Raw genomic sequence first — 26,003 nt, 5'->3', positions numbered from 1 at the left:
GATGTTTGTGTCTGCACCAAGAGCCAGCGGCAAAATATGATGTTTAGTAACATCATGGTTGCAACACAAACAGAAAAGCAAAGATGGTCATGGCTACACATCCATCTTGATCTCACTGTTTCACTATTTCTTTTTTTTTTTTTTTTGGTGTACTTAAGGTTAGTAGGAACTATCTCATTTAGCTGAGCCACGTTTAATTGCTGTCCTACTAAGTGGTCCATGTTGTATACACATGGAAGGTACATAAAGTGAATGCCAGGACTTTAATCTCATTTAAAGTCAATCGGCTGTTATTTGAGTCCATACTATTCCTCCCGGAATGGAAATTGCGACATTTAGATGCTACAGGGACACCTCCACACAACTGCAAATCCAGGTCACCTTTCTGCTAAATGTGAGACCTTCTTCTGATGTGTCTAACATTTGCTATGCTCATTCACAGGGGCAAGGGAGAGTGGAAAAGGATCAGATCTTCCATTTCTGGTCTCGCTTTGAATGAAACCCATCCAGTGTAAACCTGTCCCAAAGGCATGAAGGGTATCCAACCCTAATGAGTCCCTTTGAAATCCACCATCCTACTCTATCTGTCCCTTCCCTTCAGTCAGTCTGCTTTCGCCCAGCCTCATTTGTCGGTGTGATACTCAGCAATAATTCAGGCTTTGACCTGAATTATCACTGCAGAAAATGTTTTCTTGGAAATAGCAGAAGCTAAGAGAATAATGGGATAGAAGCTGTCCTAGAGGAGAAAGCCAAGGAAAGAGGGGTGGTACCAAGTGTAAAGCAGCCCCAGGCTGTCTGGCAGCCTGCCCTGAGTAAAAAGCATCACCGAGCTACATTTCCTTGTGTGGAGATCCCACAAGAAATTATTGTTCCATGTTTCCCCTGCTCCCTCTTGCTTCTTTTTCCCTGGAAATCGCTGTTCTGCATTCTTGCACCGCCTGAGAATGCACCTAGCAGATTGGTCCAGTCTCTGGGTTGGACCCAGAGCTGCCTGCAGGGCCTCCCAGGAGAAATCACGGGGAAAGAAACAATGAGCATCTTCCCCGTGGCCAAGGGCACGGGCCAGTGATGTAGACGATGAGCTTAGCTGCCCCCCGTAGGCAGTGCCCGGTGCATCCTCTGACTATTGCCTTCTTTTCCGCAGCGGGTGTGAAGAGGGACGTTGTGTTCATGGTCGACGGCTCCCGCTATGCTGCCCAGGAGTTCTACCTTGTCCGCGACCTCATCGAGAGGATAGTGACCAACCTGGATGTGGGCTTCGACACCACCCGGATTTCAGTGGTCCAGTTCAGTGAGCACCCCCACGTGGAGTTCCTGCTCAATGCCCACTCCACCAAGGACGAGGTGCAAAGTGCTGTGAGGCGGCTGCGGCCACAGGGAGGCCAGCAGGTGAACGTCGGGGAGGCCCTTGAATTTGTGGCAAAGACCATCTTCACCCGGCCCTCTGGGAGCCGTATAGAAGAGGGTGTCCCTCAGTTTTTGGTCATCCTCTCCTCCCGCAAGTCAGATGATGACTTAGAGTTCCCGTCACTTCAAGTCAAACAAGTAGGGGTGGCACCTCTGGTTGTAGCGAAGAACATGGATCCTGAGGAGATGGTACAGATTTCCCTTAGCCCTGACTATGTGTACCAAGTCTCCAGCTTCCAGGAGCTGCCCAGCCTTGAACAGAAGCTGTTGACTCCTATTGAGACCCTGACTGTGGACCAAATCAGACAGCTCTTGGGAGATGTGACCACAACTGTAGGTAAGGCCCTGTCACCACTATCTCCCTCTGTGTTGCTGTTCAAGTAAATATTGCCCAACTAGGTAAAAAACTTTCAATCCCTTCCCTCTAAGCTAAAGTTTTCCTTAGTTAAAAGCAAAGGCAGCACACATACTATTTTAGGAGACCACTTTTAGATATGTGGACATTCAGCCTTAGTACCTAAATACATTATTTAATTTGATTTTAAAGTCAAAGACTGCAGTGTGTGACAATTGCGTATTTAGCAGCTCTCTAGGAAAATCAGACATAAATCTGGGGCAAAACAAAGATGGAAACATTGACAAATCCAGAGAAGACTGTCCAAGAATAAAGCAGATAAGGATCTGAGTAATGCATGCTTAGATATATTAGGCAGACTGTTAACACGTGCATGCACTCACACACAAGCCCTTCTGGAGAAGCTCTACAAAGCACCATGCCTAAAGTTGGCTAAAATATGTTGTGCAGTTTTACATCACTTGAGAACAGATATCACAGAAATCCTACTACAAAGCTTAAGCAAAGACTTGGCACACAAATAACTCTTCCTCTTCTTTCTTCCCTGTAGAAGTTTCTGGTGAGGAAAAGGACATAGTCTTCCTTATTGACAGCTCCGACAGTGTTAGGTCTGATGGGCTCGCTCACATTCGGGATTTCATCAGCAGAATTGTTCAGCAGCTCGAAGTTGGACCAAACAAAGTGCGAATTGGCGTGGTGCAGTTCAGCAATAATGTCTTCCCCGAGTTCTACCTGAAAACCCACAAATCCAAAAATGCCGTGTTGCAAGCCATCCGCCGCTTGAGGCTTCGAGGGGGTTCCCCTGTGAATGCTGGCAAAGCCCTAGACTATGTGGTGAAGAACTACTTCATCAAGTCCGCAGGGAGCAGGATAGAAGATGGAGTGCCACAGCACCTCGTCGTCATCCTCGGAGATCGGTCCCAGGATGACGTCAACAGGCCCGCTAACGTGATCGCCTCGACGATTATTAAACCTCTGGGTGTAGGAGCCAGGAATGTAGACAGGAACCAGCTGCAGGTCATTACCAATGATCCTGACCGTGTGCTTGTAGTACAGGACTTCACGGGACTGCCAACTTTAGAAAAGAGAGTGCAGAATATTCTTGAAGAGCTTCCAATACTTACAACAGAACCCCCTGGCCCTGTAGGAACTGGTAAGACTGCTATTATTCATCCTGTAGACTTTTTTGGATTGAGCATAGATAGAATTTGTACAATGTGTAAATGTCTCCATAATAACTCCTTTTGATTCCCAACAGTTTAGTCATATTGCTTTAAAGACCATTTTGAAGACTGTCTTCTAGGGCATAAAAAGAAAAAAGAAGGCGTAGAATTCAATTTGAAAAGAGATGAGAGTATTACAAAACCAAGTAATGTTACATGATGCATAATCAATGTGTTGCATAAACCTTTCTTCTTGTATGGATGTAAGATGGTGCCAAAGACCAAGTAAAGTTTGAAAGGAGAGAGAAAAACAAAACTATTTCACAAAGCACTAAGCATCTGAAATATTATAAAAGTCACAATGTTTAATAACTGCATTTTCTTTATATATTTATTTTGAAGTAGGCAAAAAGCAGGCTGACATTGTGTTTTTGCTGGATGGCTCCATCAATCTGGGGAGAGATAACTTCCAAGAAGTCCTCCAGTTTGTGTACTCCGTAGTGGATGCCATCTATGAGGATGGTGACTCTATCCAGGTAGGACTGGCACAGTACAACTCAGATGTCACCGATGAGTTCTTCCTCAAGGATTACTCCAGTAAGCCTCAGATTTTAGACGCCATCAACAAAGTGATCTACAAAGGTGGCCGTGTGGCCAACACCGGTGCAGCCATCAAGCATCTCCAGGCAAAACACTTCGTGAAGGAGGCTGGCAGCCGAATTGACCAGAGGGTGCCTCAAATTGCCTTCATCGTCACAGGGGGGAAATCCTCAGATGACGGGCAGAGTGCCTCCTTGGCAATCGCACAGAAAGGCGTCAAGGTATTTGCAGTCGGTGTACGAAACATTGACCTGGAGGAAGTCAGCAAGCTGGCCAGCGAGAGCGCCACGAGTTTCAGAGTGTCAACAGCTCAGGAGCTGTCTGAACTGAACGAGCAGGTCTTGGTTACACTGGCAGCCGCTATGGAGGAGAAGTTGTGCCCAGGAACACCGGATGTTACCAGAGGTAAGCACAAGCCTTTCATAACATGCTCAGGTCGCTCCCAGCAGTGGCTTTTAGGATCCAACATATTTTGACGGACTCGTCCAGCCCATATTTCTGCCTTGAAGAGGTATAGGCACGTGATGCCAGACACTTCATCATATTGGCAGGGCAACTTGTTCAGTGCCAAAATGAAAAGCGACGGTCCTTGTTCTGCCCACGGTATTTCTCACAGGCCGGTTGGCCCTTGGCCATTCAGTCCCTGACATGCATGATCTGCTGGAAATAGAATTTTTCATGCTTGATTATCCAGGGTGCCCACTTGACCTTATGAGATATGAGATGTGTATATGAGATAAAAGCCAGAGCACTAGTGGTTATAAATTAAGATAAAAGTGCCCTGTCTAATGTCTAACAGAATAATTGGGAAAATCTGAACACTGGCACAGGCTGCCCAGAGCCTGGGGGGTTTCCTCTTTGGAGAGCTTCAGGAGGCGCCGGGACGTGGGGCTGGGCACCCTGCTCGGGGTGACCCTGCTGGAGCGGGGCTGGGATGACCTCCTCTCTTCCTCCACATTTCCCTTTCAGAGTGCGACCTAGACGTGATACTTGGCTTCGATGTGACAGACGTCACGAACGGCCAGAACATCTTCGACTCCCAGAGGAGGCTGGAGGTCGCCGTCAAGTCTGTGCTGGACAGAATAACGCGCATGCAGAAGATCAGCTGCACTGGCAGCCAGGGGCCTAACGTCAGGGTGGCCATCATGGCCCAGGCCCAGGGCGGGCCCGTGGAGGGACTGGACTTCTCCGAGTACCAGCCTGAGCTCTTCAAGAGGTTTCAAGCCATGAGTACCCGCGGGCCCTATTTCCTCACGGCCGATACGCTGAAATCCTACCAGAGCAAGTTCAGGTCAGCGCCCTCCGGCAGCACCAAAGTAAGTCAAAGCACAGGCCAGTGGGAGGGTGCTGGGCAGGAAAGCTGACTTCTGATATGCTTGGTTTGACAAGGAGAGTTGCTCTTTGATAATTTTGGTTGATAACGTGATTGCATATTCATAAATAAAGCCCTGACTTTTGGTCACCTGCTCGCTCCCAGCACATTGTCAAGGTCCTGCCCTGACCATTGCTGAGCCAGGGCCCACGGGCACCACATCTGGCACAGAAATCCAAAACTTGGTGGCCCACAAAGGTGGAAAGGGTGTAGAAATTTCCCCTCTTCCTCTTGGATAAAGCCCTCCTGGGAAGGATGCCCATCAGGTTGCTCATGATTGCGCTGCAAGCCCAAAAAGCTCAGGGTCCTGACATAAATTTGTTTCTCCCCCAGGTCGTAATCCATTTTACTGATGGTGCAGATGACTCGATGGATCAGCTGAGTGCTGCTTCAGCTGATCTGCATGAACAAGGTAGATTTTTACTCTTTAAGGAAGTAATTATAGCCTCTGTTAATATGTCACATATTTTACCACTATTTCTCATGCATCAGCCACATTTTGACAGCAGCAAATAGGATTGAATAGCAAGGATTTCAATAAATTAGCAGTGATTTCCACATACATGCATGTTCTTCATAGCCTTCCTGTGATATTTTGCACTAAGCAGCTAAGCAGGCAGGCAATTTGCACCAAAAGAGCTTGTTCTTGATTGAACAACCTCCGTTTGCAGCTGAAGAGGCAGGGAACAGCCCAGCTTCACAGCCAAGGGTGTGCGGGCTCTGCAAAGTGCCATATCCCGTCACAGCTCCTTCTGCTTTGCCCCCTTTCAGGTGTCAATGCTCTCATCTTTGTTGGGCTGGAGCAAGTGAAGAATCTCGAGGAGGTGATGCAGCTGGAGTTCGGGCGGGGTTTCACCTACAACAGGCCGCTGAGAGCCAATCTCCTGGACCTGGAATTTGAGTTGGCGGAGCAGCTCGTAAGTGACTTGGCACAGGCAGCGCTGCCTGGCTGTGATGGAGAAAACCCAAAAAGGCTGGATCTGGACCATCGCCGAGTGACACCCTCTTGGCTCCAGCCATCATGTCTCCCTAACTCATTTCTGCTTTTTACAGATGTCATAGCAAATAGAGTTAAGAGCAGATCGTGGCACTGCCCTGTCTGGTGCCTGTCCCAGAGGAGCCCTGCTCCTGCTGAGGCTGCAGAGCATTCAGCCCAATGGGACTAGGTTGAATAGAAGAGGTTAAGAAGCTCTCTACAAGTGCTGTGCCAAAAAGCTCACCCTCCATCTATATTTATACTGTTGTTTTCTTAACCTTACTGCAACTGTGTGGGAAACACCCTCCTGCCTCGTCAGGGCTAAAGAAGCACCACTTTCTAGGTTTCATTCTCCGAGCTCATACAGTGCCTGTATATTAGATATGGTTTTGACAGATGAAGGAGTTTTGTTTTCTTCCAGGCAAAAACTCAGAGTTTTACTTCCCTCCCATATACATAGTCTCACTTGAGTTTATTGAACTAATTGTTGTCATCCCTTTTAAGTCCAGTTCCTCTCCACTTCACATCTGTTATCAGCACCAGAAACCTCCTTTTCCAGCAGGTTTAATAAAATTAGGTTTAGCCCCCAAATACGCTATGGCAACCCCTTGCTGGGCCCTTCTGCGTAAAACAAAGTGCAGACATTTGGGAGTGAACCTTGTTTTTTGGGACAAGAACTAGTTTTCAGCCCATCCCCACGTAATCCAGTTGACTTAGGAAAATCCTTTCAAAATGTGAATGTGCAAAGCTGGCAGGAAGCATTTGTAGCCAGCAATGTACTTGGCAAAGAAAAGGATTTTTTCTTTCTAGTGGATGATGCAAAACCAAGCTGTGATTTCTCTGAAACTTTCCTTTTTTTTTTACTTTTTTTTTTTTTCTTTTTCTGTGTACTTTCAAATTGTTCTCAGCCTGTGGGCTGCTGGTTGCAGCTACTCACTGCCACAACTTTCTCTTGCACTATTCCACGGCCTGGATCTGTTTCTTCCGAGATGGGATTGCTCTCTTCAGTGACAGGCACAGTTCTGGGGACTGACCTCCTACTAAATGCCCTCTGTGACTTTCTGCTCCAGTTGGTTCCCATTTAAACTCTTTCCTCTGACATCCATTAAGAAAAGATAAAGTTGATTTGGTTTCCCTAACCACACAACTTAATCTGTCCACAAACACACATCTCTTTCTCACGCTGCCGTGGCTGTTTCCAGGTGGAAAGACCCCAAAATGCTGCTGGACCAATGTTATACTTGGCACAGGGGTGACTGCATGGACCTGAAGCCACGCAGGACTCAGGGTGCTGGGGCTCTGCCAGGTTTCTAACACCTTCTGTTGTGCTGTTTGTGTTTCCCTGCAGGACAACATCGCAGAAAGGACATGCTGTGGGGTCCATTGCAAGTGCTCAGGGCAGGAAGGAGAAAGAGGGCCGCCTGGTCCCATAGGACAAAAGGTGGGTCACTTCATCTGGGGGGGTGGCACCTCTGCTGAGGGGCCCTGTGTGCCAGTGTCCACTGCGGCGCTGATGGGTGGGTGACACAGGTTGCACTGGGTGATGCTGGCATGGAGCTCATGCTCCTCTTTCTCCTAATTTTTGGCCTATGAAAGAAGTGAAAAATGCTCTGTGTTTTCTTCTAGGGTGCTACGGGTGACATTGGCTACAGAGGCTATCCTGGTGATGAAGGAGGGCCGGTGAGTGATTGCCCTGCTCTGCTTATGCTGCCCAAACTAGGGACCTCACCGTAGCAAAGCATTCAGAGTTTTTTTCACTAGATATTTTCCACTGGGGATCTGGGGGAGGATGTGCCCTCCCCAGCTAGTGGCTGAGTTGTTGGCCCAGTCCCCAGCTGCTCCTGGGAGGAGATCAGTCAGGAGCTCCTGGAGAGCCGAGGGGAAGAGCTCCCTGTTTCTGCCCACAACAGCAACAGACAACACGAGTCCCGTGATTTCTTACTAGCACCGTTTCATCCAAACTCTTACTTCACGAGCCCCACGTCACCCCTGGGATAAACAACCCCGCATGCATCACACCCAGAGGGTGAGGCCGAGGCCAAGGGGCGGATGGTGCGCTCCTCTTTTCCAGCACCACAAGCAGGGGCCAAGTGCTGCTGTCAGAGTAAGGTCAGGGCTGGGTTAGACACCTCTGCCGAGCTCTGAGGGGTTCTCGTGGCCATTTTTGGGAAGGAGAAATTTCACGAAGCTCTTTCGTGGCTGAGAGCTTGGCAAGGATGTGCCTCTCTCTGCCGTGAAGCCTTGCAGCTGGCCTCTGCACGATGAAAGCTGCGGGCAGGAGGTGGTGGGGACAGTCCTGCAGACGTGGCCGGGTGCTGACCCCCCAAAACCTGATGCTCTTTTGGCTCCTGTTATTATCATGCAGTGCTTCCACACGCATGGGTTGGGACAAACCACTTTGCATGCTTGCCAAAAAATGCGTGTAGCAGAAGAACCCTGTGCAGCAGGGGAGCCCTGACCATTGCATTTTCCCCTCCGTGCCACAGGGTGAGCGTGGACCTCCAGGAATGAACGGGACTCAGGGCTTCCAGGGATGCCCTGGGCACAGAGGAACCAAGGTAGGTTTGGAAGGAGCCTGCGTGAGCCAGGGCTGCTGCTTCAAAGGGGATCCTCGAGCAAAGCTTCAGGCAGCAGCTGCACCACAAGCTAGGAAAGGCGGTGAAACGTGTAATATTTATGGGTAGCATTCAGCAATGTTAAGGTGATATTTCCTACCGTTTGCTCCGACAGCAGGATCCTCTGGCAGGGAGCAGGGGAGTGCATGGGCCGAGCTCATCAGTTGCAGCTGAGCTACTGAGTCTTTAAAAAGCTGTCCAGCCTTGGACTAAGCTGAGGCTCTGTCCTGCCCCTGAGGTCTGGATTCATTTAAGAAGGGGCGTAGGGAGAGAGAAAAGTCAGCGGTAATCTAAGTAATTTATTTGTGGAGAAAGAGTTATGGCTAAGGAACGGACTCTTTTGTTGGATCAGCTGGCTAAAAGCCAGGACACACATATTTTACCTTGGCACGAATGTCTGGGAGGCAGCTGAAGAAGAAGGCTCATGCAGGAGAAAAGCAGGATGGAAAAACCCCGTGCAGCCAGCCCTGGCTCTGTGCCCTTCCCCACCACCACCCACAGCAGGCAGCAATGCCCTAATTCCCCTTTTTTTTTCCTAATCTCTTTAGGGCTCTCGGGGATTCCCAGGAGAGAAGGTACGGAGCTATTTCCCCATGCCACAGCAGTAAGCACGAGGGTCTGGGTGCATTAGCATCCGCCCCCCACCCCGGCTCCCTCTTCCCTTGGTGAACCTTTGCCCCTTACCTTTCTTCTTCAGGGTGAACTGGGAGAAATGGGTCTGGATGGCATTGATGGAGAAGAGGTCAGTCGTTTTAATTACGTTCCTCTTTACAGAGAGTTGTTCTGCTGGCAGGGCCCTGGAAGTGGCAAACACTCTTCTAAATCATTTGTTATTTTGCAGGGAGACAAAGGCTTGCCAGGCTCCTCTGGAGAGAAGGGATCCTCTGGCAGGAGGGTAGGTTTCCATCACATTTACTCTCATAAAGGGCTAAAGGGAGGGTGCAAAGCCCCTGGGGGCTGAGGGGATGTTGCAGCAGAGATGTCCTGGGCGTCAGGGGCCACTTGCTAACCCTTCCTCCTTTCCCACAGGGTGAAAAGGGGGCCAAAGGCGAACGAGGAGAACGGGGCGACCGTGGGCTCCGCGGAGACCCGGTAACTATTGCTCAGGCATTTTCTTCATTTTCCCCGCTTGCTGCCAGCCCTGGGGGTGCCCTGCAAGCAGCTGAGGGCACACGAAGCCTCCCTGCCCCATAGCTGGGACTGGGGGGGTTTCTACAAGCGGTGCCCTGAGGCAAACTGGCAGACTGGGATGCAATTGATGGACCTGCAGGCTCACAGTCTTCTGTTGGTGCAAGGGTTTTATGGCAAGTTGGCACCGACAGAGATGGCATAGGGGTAACACGTGCCTCTTGACACCAAGCTGCCAATCATAGGTTCAATATAGTAAAAACCCATTTCTGCTTCTTTTTTTTTGATATTGTTAGTTTTCAGCTGAAAAGCTGCATCTGCCTACAACAACAGAATTATGGATTTCACCTAGTTCTGTCAAAAGAAATGAAAAAAAGAAAAGAAATGTTGTTTCTGAGCTATAACAACAGTTTACGATGTCTGACTTTCTTGTCCCACTCACACAGATGTTTCTCATCGCTCTCTTGCTTTCAGGGAGATTCAGGAGCTGATAATACTCAACGGGGAATCAGAGGCCAAAAGGGTGAAATTGGACTAATGGTAAAGTTTCTCTGTTGTCTTTTTTTTTTTTTTTTTTTTTTTGCAATGGGATGGAACAGAGAAAGTAAGTGAAAAGGTGCAAGACTCTTAAATTCATCTTGCCTATTCAAAAGGAGTATTTTGTTGGAAAATGTTACTGGTTTACAATCAAAGCTTCCTTTGGGAAGATATCAGTTTAGATGATGTTTTGTGTAAAAAGTTGTGTTTTTGTTTTTTTTTTTCAATGCCTCTTTGTCCCTGAGAACAGGTTTGTACTTCGAAATTAACTTCATACGCTGTTATGTATCAGTGGGGAAAAAAAATGAACACATTTACCTGGGAAAATTTCAAAACTGACTCATTTTTGGGTCAGTCCAGAATTAAAATACATCCTAAAGTGTCAGAAGGAATTTCCTAAAGAAGGGAATTCTTTGGGTCAGCTTGACCTAGCTCAGAATCTTGATGGAGAGCCTCTGCTGTTAGAGAGATCTCCAGCCTTACCAGAATTTTTAGTAATTTGTGTGCAGGTGTGAAAGGACACAGCTTTTGAGACGTGAGCCTGCTCATCTCAGGGCTCTTACCTGTTTTGCTTTTCCCTTAGGGAGAGCCTGGACCCGTGGGGCCGAGCGGCCAAGACGGCGGAGTCGGGAGGAAGGTGAGCTGAGACTTGTTGGGCAATAACTTCTTCCTTCCTGCCTTCCCACGCATTTTATTCTGCAGTTTCAGGAGTTCAGATTAAAAGGAGGGTAAAAAAAAGTCACATGCAAAAGGAAAATGCCTGGTGGTTAGCTGGCTTTTATAGACTTTTAAGGTCGAATCCTGATTTTATTCCCACTGGAGTTAACTCTTGCTGAGACCAGTGGGGCTACATCTGATTTAATCTGGTGAACATGTCCACATTTAGCTGCTAGTTTTTAAAAGGCAACAACCAAATTGGAGCAAAACCCAAGCCTGGGGATGTGTTCCTTGCTGCCACCAGTCCCTTGCAGTGACACAACGCACACTCCTGCCTGTCTATGGGCCCAGGGGAATATGAGTAAGGGGAAAGCTTATGTCCTTGCCTAACACATCCCATCATTTCTGTGCTTGCAGGGCATGGCAGGACGCAGGGGACCGATAGGAGTTAAGGTGAGTGTTTGTCCTCCCTCTTGCTGCAGTGGAATTGGGATGGATGCTTCCCCAGCCAGGGATGGCGATGCCATCAGGGCAGCTGATGGGACCAAAGCATAAAGGGAATCTGTGGATTTATGCCCATTGATTGCAGGAGGTGGATTTCCCCTCTGTTTCTGTGCTTGTTCTTTGTTGTAAACTTCATTCTACAAAATAAATAAATAAAAACTGTTCTTCCCTGCCCTTGGTGTGGCATAAAGCAGTTTCCCATGCCCTGATGTCCCCTGCCCTTTGCCACGTCCCCCCTTGCTAACACGCTTTGTCCTGTTTTGCACCTCAAGGGTACCAAGGGCTCACTTGGTCAGGACGGGCCGCCTGGAGAACAAGGCATGAGAGGGCCACAGGTCAGTGAGTGGACAGGCATGGGAAGGCAAAATTTATGTCTTATGTGGTAAAATTTGTGTTACCTTGTCACATCTGTGTCCTTAAAGGGACTTGGCAACATGAACTGCTGGGAATGGGTGGGCAACACTGCACTTGCACCACCCAAGGTGTGACCTCTTTGGAAACCATCTCTTGGGTGCTGTAATGTTTATTTTCCCTTGTGGTCTGCTGTATTGCTGGTGTGTCCCTGCCCATGTGTTTTGACACTGTTTCTCTTTCCTCCTGTGCAGGGTCCCCCTGGCCAGCTTGGCACACCGGGCATAAGAGGAGAGCAAGGCGTTCCTGGGCCCAGGGTAAATCTTTCTGCTTGTTCCCAGCCAGGGACCCAATGGTGCTCAGCAAGAAAATCTTGCTCAGCAAAAAAATCTTGCTGAGCATCATAAGACACAGCCTATTTATCTTCCCGATACACCCCCTAGGGCTCCAGCTCAGTTTCACTCTCATGCAGCACACCCTTCCATTGCGATTCCCTCTCTACTTATGCTAAAGATTTCTAGACTGGGAGTTACAGAAAAGGCAGTTAAAGCAACCATAAAGGGGTCAGGACTTCAGGGTATGGCCCATTATGGTTTGTGATGTTTCAGGATGATGAACATCTTTTGGTGACTGGCAGGGCATCCTCAGTGACATCCTCCAGCCTTTGAGACCAGAGTACAGCTACACGGGTCCCAGTAATTTATTTCTCCCTCTGGCCATTTTCCCTAGCAAGGCTCATGGCCATAAAACCAGGCATTTCTTGCATTTCCCTGTCCTGAGCAGCACTTTGCCTATGGCATTTCCTAACCTTGCATTTCCTAACCGTGAATTCGACTTCTGAATTTCCTACACTGCTTTGAGAGGCACCAGTCCTAGTAGTCAACACACAATTTATATGGTGACTCAGTTCAGTAGTTTCAGGAACCCAGTTTTATGGACTTGTTGCCAACATGCCTCCCCCTCTTTTTGTTCCAGGCTGGTAGTGGGCCACCAGGAACTCCAGGAGAACGGGGCAGAATCGGTCCCCTGGGACGAAAGGTACGTCTCCATGAGCTGTGGACATCAGCAACTAAAACATCAATTAGAGTAATCCTATTCTGGATAGGAATGGGCTTTAAAAAATACTGGAGATGAACATCTTGGGGCAAATTTAACTCATCTCCATTAGCTTGCATGGTGTGGCCTAGAGCAAGGTCTGTGCTCTGGCTGCTCCTTTAGGCTCCTGTTTCACTCAGCAGAGACATCTGTGCAAAAAAAATGGTGCTGATGGGGTGGGGAAGGCTTAGATTTGCCTAGAGGTTTAGCACTTGCTTGAACAGGTGCTCCTTTTTTTCAGGGAGAGCCTGGAGACCCTGGACCCAAAGGGCCAAATGGACAGCAAGGCCCACGAGGAGAGATGGTAAGCGTGGCCATGCACTCACACCTTCAAGGCTGCAGGTCCCAACCTGCTCCCTATTGCTCACATCCACATGGGTTTTACACTTTGCACATGTATGCTAGGTAGGCTTCAATTTACACTTGTAGCTTTAGCACCACTTTTTTCTATTTTTTTTCCCCTAAAAGTAATTTTATCTGTAGAAGGGCTTTTCAAGGGTCTGTGGCATAAGTGAGTTCTTCCTCTTGATGTTGCTGGTTCTGTGAGCTTTAAGCCAGCCACGTATGACTGCATACCAATGCCATTTGCTTTCCCATTTTAGGGTGATGATGGCCGAGATGGAATTGGTGGCCCGGGTCCCAAGGGCAGAAAGGTAGGTGTCTGCTCAGCACTGACATGAGTTGTCACGGACAAAAAACTAGCCAAGAGCTCTATGGACAAGGGCAGAGCCTGGGTGAACTCAGAGAGGTTCAATTCAGGGACAAAAATTATTCCTAAATGTAGCCTGGTGAGAAAATCAGGCAAGATTCTTCAAATCCATCCCCTCTGCCTTTGTCTTAGTTATGCCTCTGTATATCATCTCCAAGGAGGAGGTTAATCTGTCTGCATTATCAGCTTCATTTTCCAAAACCCTGTATTCCAATAAACCCTTATGTTTCTTTCAGGGAGAACGTGGCTTCATAGGCTACCCAGGCCCCAAGGTACGGTGTGGCCCATGAATGGCTCATTTTCCAAACAACGTCTCTGTGACCTAAGGACTTGTGCAGATTTAGAGCTTACATTTCTGTTTTTCCCCACCCAGGGCGGACCTGGTGACCGAGGTGGTGCTGGAGGCCCTGGCCCTAAAGGAAACCGAGGCCGCAGAGTAAGTTTGTGGCACATTTTTCCCCCTGTACATAAATGACCTGAAAGATTTGCACTTCTCCCCTACCTTTTGACCCATGCTCCTGCGAGTCCTCCTGCAGAGACTCATGGAGAGGGCTTCTCTGTTCTCTTTCTAGGGAAACGCTGGAGATCCTGGGACTCCTGGCCAGAAAGGAGAGATTGGATACCCTGGGCCATCTGTAAGTGCTCATTTTATTGTGGGTGAAGCCTCTGGCTTTTCCCCCGGAGAGCCTCCTTGGCTGCCTCTCTGAGAAACACGGTGGTCCCTGTGGGTGCCAGGAGTTGAAAATCATGCCTACTTCTATCTACTGCTAACTGCACCTGGGCCAAAGTCCTTTTTACTTTATGTGCCACTTAGAACTTCCTCCTAGGAAGATGTCAGATCTTAATTTTCTAAGACCTCATGGAAGAAGTACTTTGTCTCTTACTGTTTCCCTAGCACCCTAGAGAGGCCAAGATGACTTGGATTGTCTTGCACGTGAGCTTACAGCACCTTAAATGTCCCTTTTGGCTGTGGCCTCAGCTAGTTACATTCCTCACCCTCCTGCTGTTGGAGGTGTGTTATCAGGGCATTCATCAATTGGGCCAAAAGTGATTTATCCCCGCTGTAGGTGGCATTGTGCAGAGATACCGCTCCTCCTTTGTGTCACCTCCTGACCTAGTGTCACCTCCTTCAGTGCTGTAAGGATGAAGGGAGGTAAGGAGAGAAACCTTGGCTGTCTCACCCTTGTCTGGGCTTAAATTATCCAAACTGTCCCTGTGCCAGTAGCCATCATAAGGTGGGTGTGAAATCCCCTGGGTAACTGGGAACTTCAGAGGCATTGACCCTTCAAGGAGGAATGTGTCTCACTCTACAGCCAATGTGGGTAGAGTGACATTTCTGGCATAAAGGATCTGACTTGCAATCTAGCACAATTAATAAGGAAGGAAGAAAATAGTTCTCACCGTTCCAGGAAACCAAACTGAAAACAGGCAGGTTTTTCCTTAACTTCTTCATGATCCATGGTTAAACAGTCCTTCCATCTGGGTTCATGGGACACCCTGAAAATACACATTGCACCATTATTATTTTTTGTTTTTAACAGGGATTCAAAGGTGAAAAAGGACGATCCTTAAGTGTAAGTGTAGCATTCTTTCTGTCTTAGTTTGAAATATATATTTTTTTCATTTTCCCTTTCTAACAATCTTTCATTTTATTTTCTAAAGCAATGTGATCTTGTGCAGAACATCAAAGACAAATGCCGTGAGTACATCAGTGCCTTGCTAATTCCCCACTGCTACCCTTGTCTGACAGCCATGTAACATAAATGGCACTGACTAAACTCATTTTTTTTTCTCCATCTTTTCCACAGCTTGCTGCTATGGTAAGTCACCTTTAGTCCTTTAAATCCTGATGTTCTGGACCCTGAACTGTTGTTCAACCCACATATGTGGTATGAATGATTGACTTCCACTGAGTACGTTTGGACCCTGACAACTGTCTGGGGCACATTTTGTTCCCAACACATCTTTCTGGCAGGTCCCAAGGAGTGCCCCGTCTTCCCAACTGAGCTGGCCTTCGCTATCGACACCTCCTCAGGCGTCGGGAGGGAAGTTTTCAACAGGATGAAGCAAACCGTGCTCAGGGTGGTCAACAACTTAACCATTGCTGAAAGCAACTGCCCCCGGGGTGCACGGGTGGCCCTGGTCACCTACAACAATGAGGTCACCACAGAGATCCGCTTTGCTGATGCCAGGAAGAAATCAGCCCTTCTCCAGCAGATCCAAAACTTCCAGGCAACCCTAACCACAAAGCCACGCAGCCTGGAGACCGCCATGTCCTTTGTGGCCAGGAACACCTTCAAGCGTGCCCGAAGTGGGTTCCTAATGAGGAAGGTGGCTGTCTTTTTCAGCAATGGGGAGACAAGAGCCTCCCCGCAGCTCAACGACGCCGTGTTGAAGCTCTACGATGCTGGGGTCATTCCTGTGTTCCTCACCAGCAGGCAGGATGCAGCTCTCGAGAGAGCTCTGGAGGTTGGAGCCGTTCACTTTTTCTTTCCTTTTCTGCTTATGACCCCAGCCCGTTTCCCCGGGAGATCGATGGCTTTTATCTGTTGGCTGCTGGTTGGCTTCTACAGGCCTGCTTAGAGCTGAGAAAGCAAAGCTATGCAAATGCATCTAGCACGTCTATTAGGAGGAAAATCCAAAATGCCTGGTGCAAAGCACTAGTTGATGTTCCAACGAGCCAGCTGGTTCGCAGACCATGGCTCCAGTATGCCAAGGGTGGTATGAAACAGAAGAAAAAATGGTCCCCACTGTGAGAAAGACCTGACCAAGGCAGAAAGGCAAAGTGTGGGAAGGTAGATGTGTGGTAGCATCTTTAGTAGAGGGAGAGCTGAGGTACAGAGACTTAAAGCACCAAAATTCCCAACACATCAAGCACTGGTTCAAGCGTTTGAACCTTTTGGTGGGACTTTTTATGCCTAAGCTCATCCCATTAACTGACAACAAGTGTATTAGGCTTCTCCAAAAAACAGCATGCTGGGTAGAGAAAATCCCATAGAGTTGTCCACAAGATTGCCCTCCCCTACTTTGAGCTGAAAATAACCCAAAGCAGCATTGCTAACACCACATTTTTTTTTGTTTGCATCTAACCAGATCAACAACACAGCAGTTGGACATGCAATTGTTCTTCCAGCCAGTGGCAGCCAGCTGAATGAAACTATCCGGAGGCTCTTGACTTGTCACGTTTGTCTGGGTAAAGCATCCAATTTCCCCTCTAGACTGTGCCAGATCCTTCTGGTTGCACAGCAGTTGGTTGTCAGTGATGCAGAAGGGAAGCCCAGGGGGAATTCATCCCTTTTGTTGCTGAAGACAAGGGATTTGTACTCTTGGGTTGAGTAGAAAACATTGGCGTTGTGAATGAGGCTCACTGTTCAGTACGGGTGTTCTCCACATTGTGAAGAGAAGCTCTGTTTTTGGCCTGTTACCATTCTGACAGCCCAAATACCAATAGTTCTAAAATATGGCCTTCTGCCATTTATGACAGAGAGCTTCTGGGATGTCTTTGGACGAAAGAGCACATGAAAAAATACTACGTGCACAGCTAAATGTATTTTGGGATGAAATGATTTGTTATCACGTGATGGAGTGGTAAATGTACATGGCTTGGTAGTGTTTCATATGAAACAAGATTTTAATAGTGACAAGGGAGGGTTATCTTTGGTTCCTCCACGTGAAACCTGCTGTATTTCTGCCCTAGATGTGTGTGATCCCGATCCCATCTGTGGTTATGGTAGTCAGAGACCTGTGTTCAGAGACAGACGGGCAGCCCCAACAGATGTAGACATTGACATAGCCTTCATCATCGACAGCTCGGAGTCCACCACACCTCTGCAGTTCAACGAGATGAGGAAGTACATTTCCCACCTCATAAGTAACATGGAAATCAGCTCTGAGCCAAAAATATCTCATCACCACGCAAGAGTGGCAGTTCTCCAGCAAGCTCCTTATGAGCACGAAACCAACTCAAGCTTCCCACCAGTGAAAACAGAGTTTTCACTAACCGATTATGGATCCAAAGAGAAGATTATTAATTACTTAAACAACCGAATGACCCAGCTCTACGGCACAATGGCTATGGGAAATGCAATCGAACACACGATGGCTCACATTTTTGAAAGTGCACCAAACCCTCGGGATCTAAAAGTCATAGTTCTGATGGTAACTGGCCAAATGACAAAAGAAGAACTTGACTACTTGCAGAAGACTGTGATTTCTGCAAAATGCAAAGGGTATTTCTTCGTTGTCTTGGGCATTGGCAGGAAGGTGGATGTCAAGAATATCTACAACCTAGCTAGTGAGCCACATGATGTGTTCTTCAAATTGGTTTACAAACCAGGAGAGCTTCATGAAGAGAACTTACTCCGCTTTGGGAGACTGCTGCCATCTTTTATCAGAAGTAAGTAAAACATCCTGCAGCCAGAATATTACAGAAGGAGCAATGCATGACCTCAGTGTGCCAGGCTGGGCTCTCCTGCCTGTTTGTTGGGTGGGCTCTGGCCTGACCACCTCTTTGGGCAGTGGGTCCCACTGAAGCGGTAGTCTCCTGACTACCTGAGCTTCCTGAACAACCAACAAATCCTTCTTCCCAATTTCAGCATAAATGCCATGTCCAGCAGGCATTTGGCTAGCTCAGGCAGAGATCTGGAGTTGCTCTATGCAGATTTAGGAACCAGACAAGCAGGATTCTTTGCTCAATGTCATAAACAAGATCAGCATGTTTGGGACGTACAGACTACCTTGAAAATCTGAATCTCAGCTTGTCTTGCAGTAGAATAAGAAGCCAATGTATGCACATATTTCCCTGCAGATAAATATTTAGGTTTGCTTGTTTTGATTTTTCTAGTTACTGCTTACAGGGGTCCTGGAAACTTCCAGCTCTCAGAAGAATGCTGTGTGGTTGGAAGTGCTTTGCTATGAGAATGCTGTTTACATGGGATGGACTAAGACATAAAGCCCTCTAATATCTTGTAGTTACTGCCCTCATGTTTGTGTGTTGGAATAACAAATCTCCCTGCCCAGGATGCTGCACTGACCACACCAAACATCAAGAGATAATCCAAGCTTTTAACAGGAGCAAGCGAAGAGAGAAGAGCTTTTTTAATTCAGAAAGAAATATATGTAGAGCATTGTTGGTAGGTGACCACAGTCCTCAACACCAGAGTTTAATGCCAGCCTCTCTCCTTCTCTAGGTGACTTTGCTTTCTACCTGTCTCCGGAAATTAGGAAGCAGTGTGAGTGGCTCCAGAACGATCAGCTAGCCAAGAGCTCTGGACATGCTGGACATAAAGCAGTGTAAGTAGTGGTTTGCCTCCAAGAGGATGAGCTGTGCTAACAGCCTGTATCAAAAGAGCAAGAGATTTATCTGCTAGAGAAAGCAGACAAGTGCACACATATTTTAAATTTGTATTAAACTTCACGTTCATTTACGTATGAAGTAGCCATATGCTATTGTCATCATACAGGTCAGGATTTCCAGAAATTGTTAACTTGGGCTTTTCAACTGAAAGAACTGTTTTCAGAGGTTGGGCTGCCATGGACTCTCTGATATTCAGGATCTGCCATAGAAGATACCCTTATACTTTATGAACAAAAGTGAAAGCTTACGTCACCAAGCCCCACTCACTGCTGGCATGTGTCCTAGCTTTGAAGGTAGAGTCCCTAGGAATGAGGCAAGCTGCAGAAGAGTCTGTCTGCTGAATTCACTCCGATGGGTGCTGTGCAGGCAGATCTATGCCCCTAGTGACAGGCAGTGCTCTCCTGTATTTTCCTACAGTGTTTCCATTGCTTGCCTGTGAGCTTACCCAAAGCTGACAGACTATTTACCTCGGGGGGGGTGTTCTTACCACTGGTTTCTATGTTAGCTCCCCCAGACTTCCAAAATTCTGCTTATATAGTGCTTCAGACATATCAGCTGCTTTTGCTCCGATAGGTACGCGGCACCCAACGTGACCATAAGCCGAACCGTAAGCACCAGCACCACGCAAAGTACCAGCACCAAGCCTGCTGCCAGCACCAATGCCCGTGCCAGGACCACCACTGCCAGCACCACGGCCCAGACCAGAGCCACGGCCCGAACCACCACGGTGCAGATGAACACCACCACGCAGAGCGCTGCAAGCACGGCAGCCAACACCAAAGCCACCAGCCGCACCACGGCGAGCACCACGGCTGCAGCAGCAAGCGGCAGGAGAAGACAAGGAGGTACGTGAAAGGCTGTCCCCGTGAGAGCAGTGCCTCTCCTTTGTCTGAGCTCCTCTGTGCCATAGTGAGTTGTATCTTTTCTTCCTCCTTGAGAGGATGATCCTGATGAGAAAATCCTCTCCAGGAGGACAAGTATTGTGCTTGCAGAAAGAAATTTTTAGGGGCAGAACTGGAAATCTGAGCTGGGATGGGATTGTTGAGGCTTTGTTAACATCTGTGCTGCAAAGTTTGCCCAAAGACCAGGTCAGGGGCTGGATGCCTCAAGGCAAAACACAAGCAGGATGTCTAAGAAGGGCACAATCCATCGTCTGCTGGCTAGCTCAGCAATGCAGAGTCTTTCTAGCGTGTCCCATTTGCTGTCAGTGTTTTCATCCCCCGGCTAAGTTTTGCTATTTATGGTGGTTCACACAATGGGGTTGTTTGAATTCTCTGTCAGCTAATATAAATAGCTGCAGTTCATTCATCACTGAACCATCGTGGGGACCTTTTGAGGAATGGTGAAGCTCCTTCATGTGAGTGCAGCTCACGTAAAGGAGCCTTCCCATGTGCTTCTGCGAGGGGATGCAGGCAGCTGTGGGCGAGACGAAGTAACAGAGAACATCTGTCAAAGCAGGAGGATGCTTAACCAGAAATGTTAAACATCCATGTGAAAACAGCTTTCACAAGGTCAATGCTTTCATCAGCTTGAGAGGAACAAGAGTTTCTGGGTATTTCTTATTCCATTGTTGCTTCCAAGTAGTGTTTCTAAAGGCCTCATCCAATGCTCCTCCATAGCAGGAACACCTTTCCTTAACAGCTTCTTTGACCCATGTAAGGTTATGTTGGATCTTTGGCAGGCTTTGCTATCAGATCTTCATCTGGGCCATGAAAAAAAGCCTCCCTGCAGTGCTAGGGGGGGGTTTGACCACCACAGATTCATTTGCTGCAGACTAAAAAGCAGTTCCTGCAGCGCTGAGACACCTTTCCTTGAGAGCTTTCCTCTCCACGTCCTTGCTCAGTGCTTCTTCTGATTCTGAATTGCAGCAAAGATGAGCGACATCCAAATCACAGATATCACCGAGAACAGCGCCAGGCTGCGCTGGGCCAGCCCCGAGCCACACAACGCCTACGTATTTGATCTCTCTATCACCTTGGCACACGACCACTCTCTTGTGCTGAAACAAAACCTAACCGGCACCGAGCGCGTCATCGGAGGCCTCCGAGGTGGACAGAAATACCTTGTAGTCATCACTGGCTACCTGAAATCCCAACCCAAAGTAACCTACACAGGCACATTCAGCACAAGTAAGTACCCCTTGGCGAAAACAAACACTTTTTTTTTTTTCATGTTAAGATACTGGACACAAAAAAAAAAAATATGGAAAAAATGTGTAAGGGATGGGGAGCCATTCAGTACCAGTGATCCCAGCCCTGGCGATGCTCAGTTGTGTCACTGCATGTTTGGTATCCTCTGTCCCAGCAGCAGGACCTGGCTGTGAAACACCATGGATGTGTTTCTTTGGCAAATTCAAGTTGACACTTTGGTGGTGTAAAATTGACCCAGATTGTGGGAAAATTAAAGCCAGTCTCAGAGGGGTGTTTGTCTCATTGTGCGTGCAGAAGGCTTTGCACAATGGGGCTTGGTGGGGTCCAGACAGCACTGCAGTAATTAATAATAGGAGTCAAACTGGGTTAAAACAGAGTAAATTCAGTCCAGCATGATTACAAAATAACCAACAAAAGCTGTTTCTCCGACAGCAATTTCCATAGCCACCTATCTGCTTTGCATACTACAATATCCAAAAAAGGCATAGAGAAGGGATTAAATGGTGGGTTTAGTCTTTTGGGAATCCAAGCTCCATGTGCAGAGATCACATCTAAAACTCACCAAACCCTTTGGCATGGCCAAAACTTGCTATATAAGGCAAAGCCAACATTTTTTTTACTTTTATTTTTTTTTAATAGCTTGGCAAAGAGGCGCCTTGGCTGGCTGGTGTGGTAAAGTTTGTGCTGGTGCCGCCAGCATCTGGCTTGTTCTGGCACTTTGGAGCCTCCTCCAGTGCCCATGGGGAGCCTTTCCAATGGCTTCAGCACGTTTGGATCAGGTCTGAAGGCTCTTACCTACACGAGCAATAAATGTGCCCACAAAAATGTTGTGAAAATACAACAGTTTGTAGAAGGAACATTTGCATGTGCTGACTTAGAGCCCTCAGTGCCCAGGGAAGCTGCGTTTCCTATAGTGTACATCTCAAATGGGAACAGATTGGGCAGGCAGCGGTGCCCAGCCCCATGCAAAGGGCATGGTGCAATCAGGTGGGGACTGCTGCGATATGAACCATGATCTGCTTTCCACCCCAAGGGATTTTATCCCCTCCCAGTGACAATCCTCAACTACAATTCCCAGAGGGCTGTCAGGCTGTGATGGCAGGAGTGCGTCACAGCTTCTCTAAAGGCCTTTATGCAATGCACAAATCCTAGAAGGCTGCAGGAGAGCAGGAGAAGCTCCATCATGGCCTCTTTGTTCCCCTGGAGCATGCTGTGGTTTTCTGCCCTAAGACCAGAGGAGCAAAGCTAATCTGGCTACAACAAGGCCACGGCTGCTTCTCCAGAGCCCCTGTGCAGGCCCACACTGTGAGGAGAGCCGTGGCCACCAAAAGCAGAGCCTGGTGGGTCCCCTCTGTAGCCACCAAGAGCCTGACCAAGCATTGCTGCAACACGAACCGTGCCGGCGCGGCCAGGCGGCGGCGGATTACTCATCCTGCCAGCTGCATCCAATAAACACTGCTGCAAAACGTATGTGCTGGGGTAAACAGATCCAGGCCTGACTCCTGCAGCTTGTGCGTCCCCTGCTCCCCGTGCTGGAGCTGGGGCCAGGGGGGTTGTTTATGGCCATGCCTTGGCCCCACTCCTGCCCGCAGTGGGGCTCCCGGAGGGTGTTGCTGCAGGATCTGGTTGCCCTTGGCTGACCGCTCCTTCTGCCCTCCCCAGAGACCCCGGCGCAGCCCAAGGTGTCCCTGGCCAACATGATGATGAACACCGAGCCGCTGGAAGGGCCTGAGAGCGGTGAGTAGTGGGGCTGGGGGGCTCTGGTGGGACCCCCGTGGAGATCTTGGCCATTGGCATCGGTCTTCCCCTTGCCCGATCCCAAACCTGGCCCTTTGCAGAGCAAGCGTAGCCCCGCCAGGACCAAGGAATCTGGATGACAGCCTTGGCTCCCTGTCTGAGGCCTCAGCCCCGTGCAGGATCCCGAGCCTGCAGAAGGCTCTGGGATCTTCATGGAGGACTCAGACCAGGTCCCATCATCAGGAGATGAGACAGGGCCCAGGTGCTGGCCGCTCCCCAGGGACACGCTGTGCCCCATGGCCCACCCAGTGCATGGAGACGTAGCTGTAGACACGAAACATGCTCCTTTTTGCCCCCATCTCTCCTGATTTATCACAAAGAACAGTCTTGGCTCCCTCACTTAACACACAAGTCCTCCACCGACAGCCAGTGTCCAACCCTTGGATTTGGCCTGCTGACAGCGTCCCACCAGGTTACTCCCTGCCATCAGCGGCTCATCACAGTAAACCACTAACGAGCAAGCTATCAGATCATACTCTGCTGATAATCACATTAACCCTCGTTAGTAACCCATAATCACTGTAGCTGTTTAAGCATTGTCTCATGGCATTCGTTGACACCAAGCTCCTTATATCTGCCATATAATGCACAGTCATACTCTACTGCCCTTCCTCCACAGATCTGGAAAGGTCTGTAGCCTCCATAAAGCCATCACTGTCACCAATCTGGATGTGGATCTGGCATCTAAGACTCATTCCTCATCCCCATATATTCTCTTTTTTTTTTTTTAAAAAAAAAAAAAAAAAAAAGCTTTTTGCTTGTACTGTGGCTCATTTTCTCCCCAGCCTGGGGAGCTGGGTGTGAAATGCGCTGAGCAGCAGGTGGAGGTCTGGGATGGGGCTCAAATTACTGGTGGAGCAGGGAACATCTCATCTCATTTCATCTCATCTGCATCTTGGCACTCATCCCACCACTGCTGTGCTGCTCTGAGTGGCTCCTCGTGCAAGGTGCCACCCGTGCGTGGTGGCACTGTCCCCTGGCTTGTTCCCTCAAGGTGACTCTCACCCCTCCATGGCTTTGCTTAACCTCTTACCTGCCAGTCCTGTGGAGACAAGGTGTAGCTCCGTGTGGGTCTGTCAATGCAAAACCTCTCCATCTCGGCTCCTTTCGTGACCCGTTTGCAGCAAATGACTCTGCCCAAGGATTTATGGCACCTGGAGTAGGGGGGAAAACATTTCAGGAAGGCCTCCAAGGACGGTGCTGTTAATCTGCGTTTTTTCAGCAGGCTGAGGATATTAAACAGAGCAGGGCATGGGGGACAGGTCGTTTAACTGAGTCTTCTCTAGTTCTCTGTGCAAAGGGAAAGACCCGTGCATAAATCTTACAGACCTCAGAGGAAGCCCCGGATTCTGGCATCCTTATATAGGCAAAGCAGCTGCTCGCAGGGATGGCCTTTGCTAATAAAAACTCTGGGATCTGGGCCTCAAGTTATCATTTCTGGGCAGGAAAGGAACACACGTTTAAATCCTCATCAAGCCCTAACGCCTACCAGGTGTGGCTTGCCTTTAAAGATAAAGTAAGCACACTTAAGAATTAAAGTTACAGCCAGGCAAAGAGCTTTGCAAGCAGACAGGGGGAGTTTGAAGGCCCAGTCCTGCCCGCACCACCCCAGTGCAGGGGCCTGGGGACATGCTGGGTTGGTGCTTAGCAAGGGGGGGACCAGAAATCACAGGTCGAGGAAATTCTGCGAGCCTCACATTGGGCTGGAGCATCAGGTGCACGGACTGATCCAGCCCCCTTAGCTTCTGGTGTTTTTAAATGCTTCATTTCTTTTATTGTTATTATTTTTTCCTTTTCCTGTATCTCTTTCCCTTTTCAGCTTTTAACTCTTTCAGGATCCTTTAACCTTTGCACCTTTTGACATGCAGATTTGGCAGACCCTTGCTTGCTGGACTTTGACATGGGCATGCAGTGCAAGGACTATCAGGTTGTGTGGTTCTTTGACTACAAACACAAGATCTGCAGCCAGGGTTGGTATGGTGGCTGCGCTGGTAATGCCAATAGATTTGAGACCGAAGCTGAGTGCATTAGCAAATGCTTGAAACCATGTAAGTACCGCGTGGGGGTTAATCCTTTCACATTGTATCATGTTTGCAAATAACGTTTGCATCAGAGAGAAAACACCATTTAAAAACCAAACCCACACACTTTTTCCTCCAGCAGCAGCTGAGAAAGCCAAGCAGCCACCCATTGAGAAAAGATTATCATCAGGTAACACGTACACAAAATAACCATAAACCAAAGCAAATCCATCACTTCACCTTCATCATTTCATAGCATGCATCCGAGCTTGTCCAGCACAAGATCACCAGCAGCACAGACTTGGTTTTCATCTGCTCCTTGACCTGATCATCCCCCTGCACCTGCTTTGCATGAACAAGTTACCTGCATGCCATGTCTCACCCCAGGGGCTGTCATGTTTGCACGACCCAAGTGCAAACCACAGCTGGCAGCAAAATCACGCGCAGGATTTCGGGAGAAGTGTGCGCTCACTGACCTGCAGGTCCCAAAGTGGTTCCTGTTGTTGCTGCATGACCGATGCCACCACTCAGCACTGCGTCCTTGCCATGGTGCAAACTACAAATGCTTCACTGCCTGCATCCAGAACACTTCACATGGAAAAAGATGTTTTCCTTTTGCAGCAAAAGATAAAAAAATGAAGCTGAGGAAGGCACCCATGGGAAAATGGCAATGAACTCCTCTCCTGGAGGTGTTTCTAACCTCCTGGGTTTTGGGAGCTGGGAGGAAAGCAGTGACTTACAATCACCTGTGTTGGCTGAGCAGGGATGTGATGGGAACCTGACTGCAGCAAAGCCCTGCTATCATAGCAGCTTTCTTCTCTTGGTCTTTCAGGGCGTTTTGCAAAGAAATGGGGGAAACCCGGGAGCAATGCAAGCTCTGGTACTGAGGGCAGGGCCTTAATCCTGTTAGAAAAGGCCCCCTCCCACCCGTTTGGTTTTCTTGCGTGGATTTTAGGCTCCTTAAATCAGACTTGGGCATTCTTGCCCCCGGCCATGGTGCAGCCTCGGTCCAGCCTTTCCACCCCCAGGCACCTGGGGCAGCAGCTGCTCCAAAAGGAGATTGCACAGTGCTACAACCAGGCATCATGGACAAATCTGGTTGCAGTCTGGGGTCTTTTTGGCCAGAGGAATCAGCACATGGCTCGTGCAGAAACCTGTGGCATCAATCTGGACCGGGGTTTCACCCTGACGGAGCGGGGAAGCCTCGCTG

General features: G+C 48.6%; 1 protein-coding gene and 1 long non-coding RNA gene across 18 annotated transcripts in view; one reads left to right on the top strand and one right to left on the bottom strand.

Moving 5' to 3' along the window:
• COL6A3 (collagen type VI alpha 3 chain) overlaps positions 1-26,003 on the top strand; it is a 55,863-nt gene that overhangs the window by 26,698 nt on the left and 3,162 nt on the right. For 8 of the 13 annotated variants that reach the window (XM_068686237.1, XM_068686233.1, XM_068686241.1 and 5 more), the window contains 35 exons: positions 1,145-1,744; positions 2,313-2,915; positions 3,328-3,930; positions 4,495-4,841; positions 5,231-5,309; positions 5,669-5,814; positions 7,222-7,314; positions 7,500-7,553; positions 8,360-8,431; positions 9,037-9,063; positions 9,186-9,230; positions 9,330-9,383; positions 9,518-9,580; positions 10,091-10,156; positions 10,737-10,790; positions 11,228-11,263; positions 11,587-11,649; positions 11,920-11,982; positions 12,641-12,703; positions 13,002-13,064; positions 13,363-13,413; positions 13,706-13,741; positions 13,843-13,905; positions 14,042-14,104; positions 15,011-15,043; positions 15,132-15,180; positions 15,445-15,938; positions 16,563-16,662; positions 17,167-17,865; positions 18,659-18,761; positions 19,399-19,670; positions 20,694-20,954; positions 22,638-22,712; positions 24,641-24,820; positions 24,933-24,983. In XM_068686237.1, coding sequence (XP_068542338.1) covers positions 1,145-1,744; positions 2,313-2,915; positions 3,328-3,930; positions 4,495-4,841; positions 5,231-5,309; positions 5,669-5,814; positions 7,222-7,314; positions 7,500-7,553; positions 8,360-8,431; positions 9,037-9,063; positions 9,186-9,230; positions 9,330-9,383; positions 9,518-9,580; positions 10,091-10,156; positions 10,737-10,790; positions 11,228-11,263; positions 11,587-11,649; positions 11,920-11,982; positions 12,641-12,703; positions 13,002-13,064; positions 13,363-13,413; positions 13,706-13,741; positions 13,843-13,905; positions 14,042-14,104; positions 15,011-15,043; positions 15,132-15,180; positions 15,445-15,938; positions 16,563-16,662; positions 17,167-17,865; positions 18,659-18,761; positions 19,399-19,670; positions 20,694-20,954; positions 22,638-22,712; positions 24,641-24,820; positions 24,933-24,983 — 5,724 coding nt within the window. The remainder of the gene's footprint in view (positions 1-1,144; positions 1,745-2,312; positions 2,916-3,327; positions 3,931-4,494; positions 4,842-5,230; positions 5,310-5,668; positions 5,815-7,221; positions 7,315-7,499; positions 7,554-8,359; positions 8,432-9,036; positions 9,064-9,185; positions 9,231-9,329; positions 9,384-9,517; positions 9,581-10,090; positions 10,157-10,736; positions 10,791-11,227; positions 11,264-11,586; positions 11,650-11,919; positions 11,983-12,640; positions 12,704-13,001; positions 13,065-13,362; positions 13,414-13,705; positions 13,742-13,842; positions 13,906-14,041; positions 14,105-15,010; positions 15,044-15,131; positions 15,181-15,444; positions 15,939-16,562; positions 16,663-17,166; positions 17,866-18,658; positions 18,762-19,398; positions 19,671-20,693; positions 20,955-22,637; positions 22,713-24,640; positions 24,821-24,932; positions 24,984-26,003) is intronic. The other 5 variants (XM_068686235.1, XM_068686234.1, XM_068686239.1 and 2 more) reach the window with 5 other exon arrangements.
• On the bottom strand, positions 127-25,399 carry LOC137858477 (uncharacterized). 5 transcript variants are annotated; one of them, XR_011097774.1, is made up of 5 exons: positions 25,270-25,399; positions 23,806-23,926; positions 14,871-14,966; positions 10,472-11,451; positions 127-9,285 (listed from the first exon to the last, which is right to left on the bottom strand). It is a non-coding gene; the product is annotated as an uncharacterized lncRNA (long non-coding RNA). The 5 variants fall into 5 exon arrangements; XR_011097772.1 differs by lacking the exon at positions 25,270-25,399 and having other exon boundaries at positions 10,472-10,549; positions 10,717-11,451; positions 23,806-24,091; XR_011097770.1 differs by lacking the exon at positions 25,270-25,399 and having other exon boundaries at positions 23,806-24,091.

This window comes from Anas acuta, chromosome 6 (assembly GCF_963932015.1).
Source record: "Anas acuta chromosome 6, bAnaAcu1.1, whole genome shotgun sequence".
In the NCBI taxonomy this organism is placed as follows: domain Eukaryota; kingdom Metazoa; phylum Chordata; class Aves; order Anseriformes; family Anatidae; genus Anas; species Anas acuta.
This window is presented reverse-complemented; position numbering and strand designations above follow the sequence as displayed.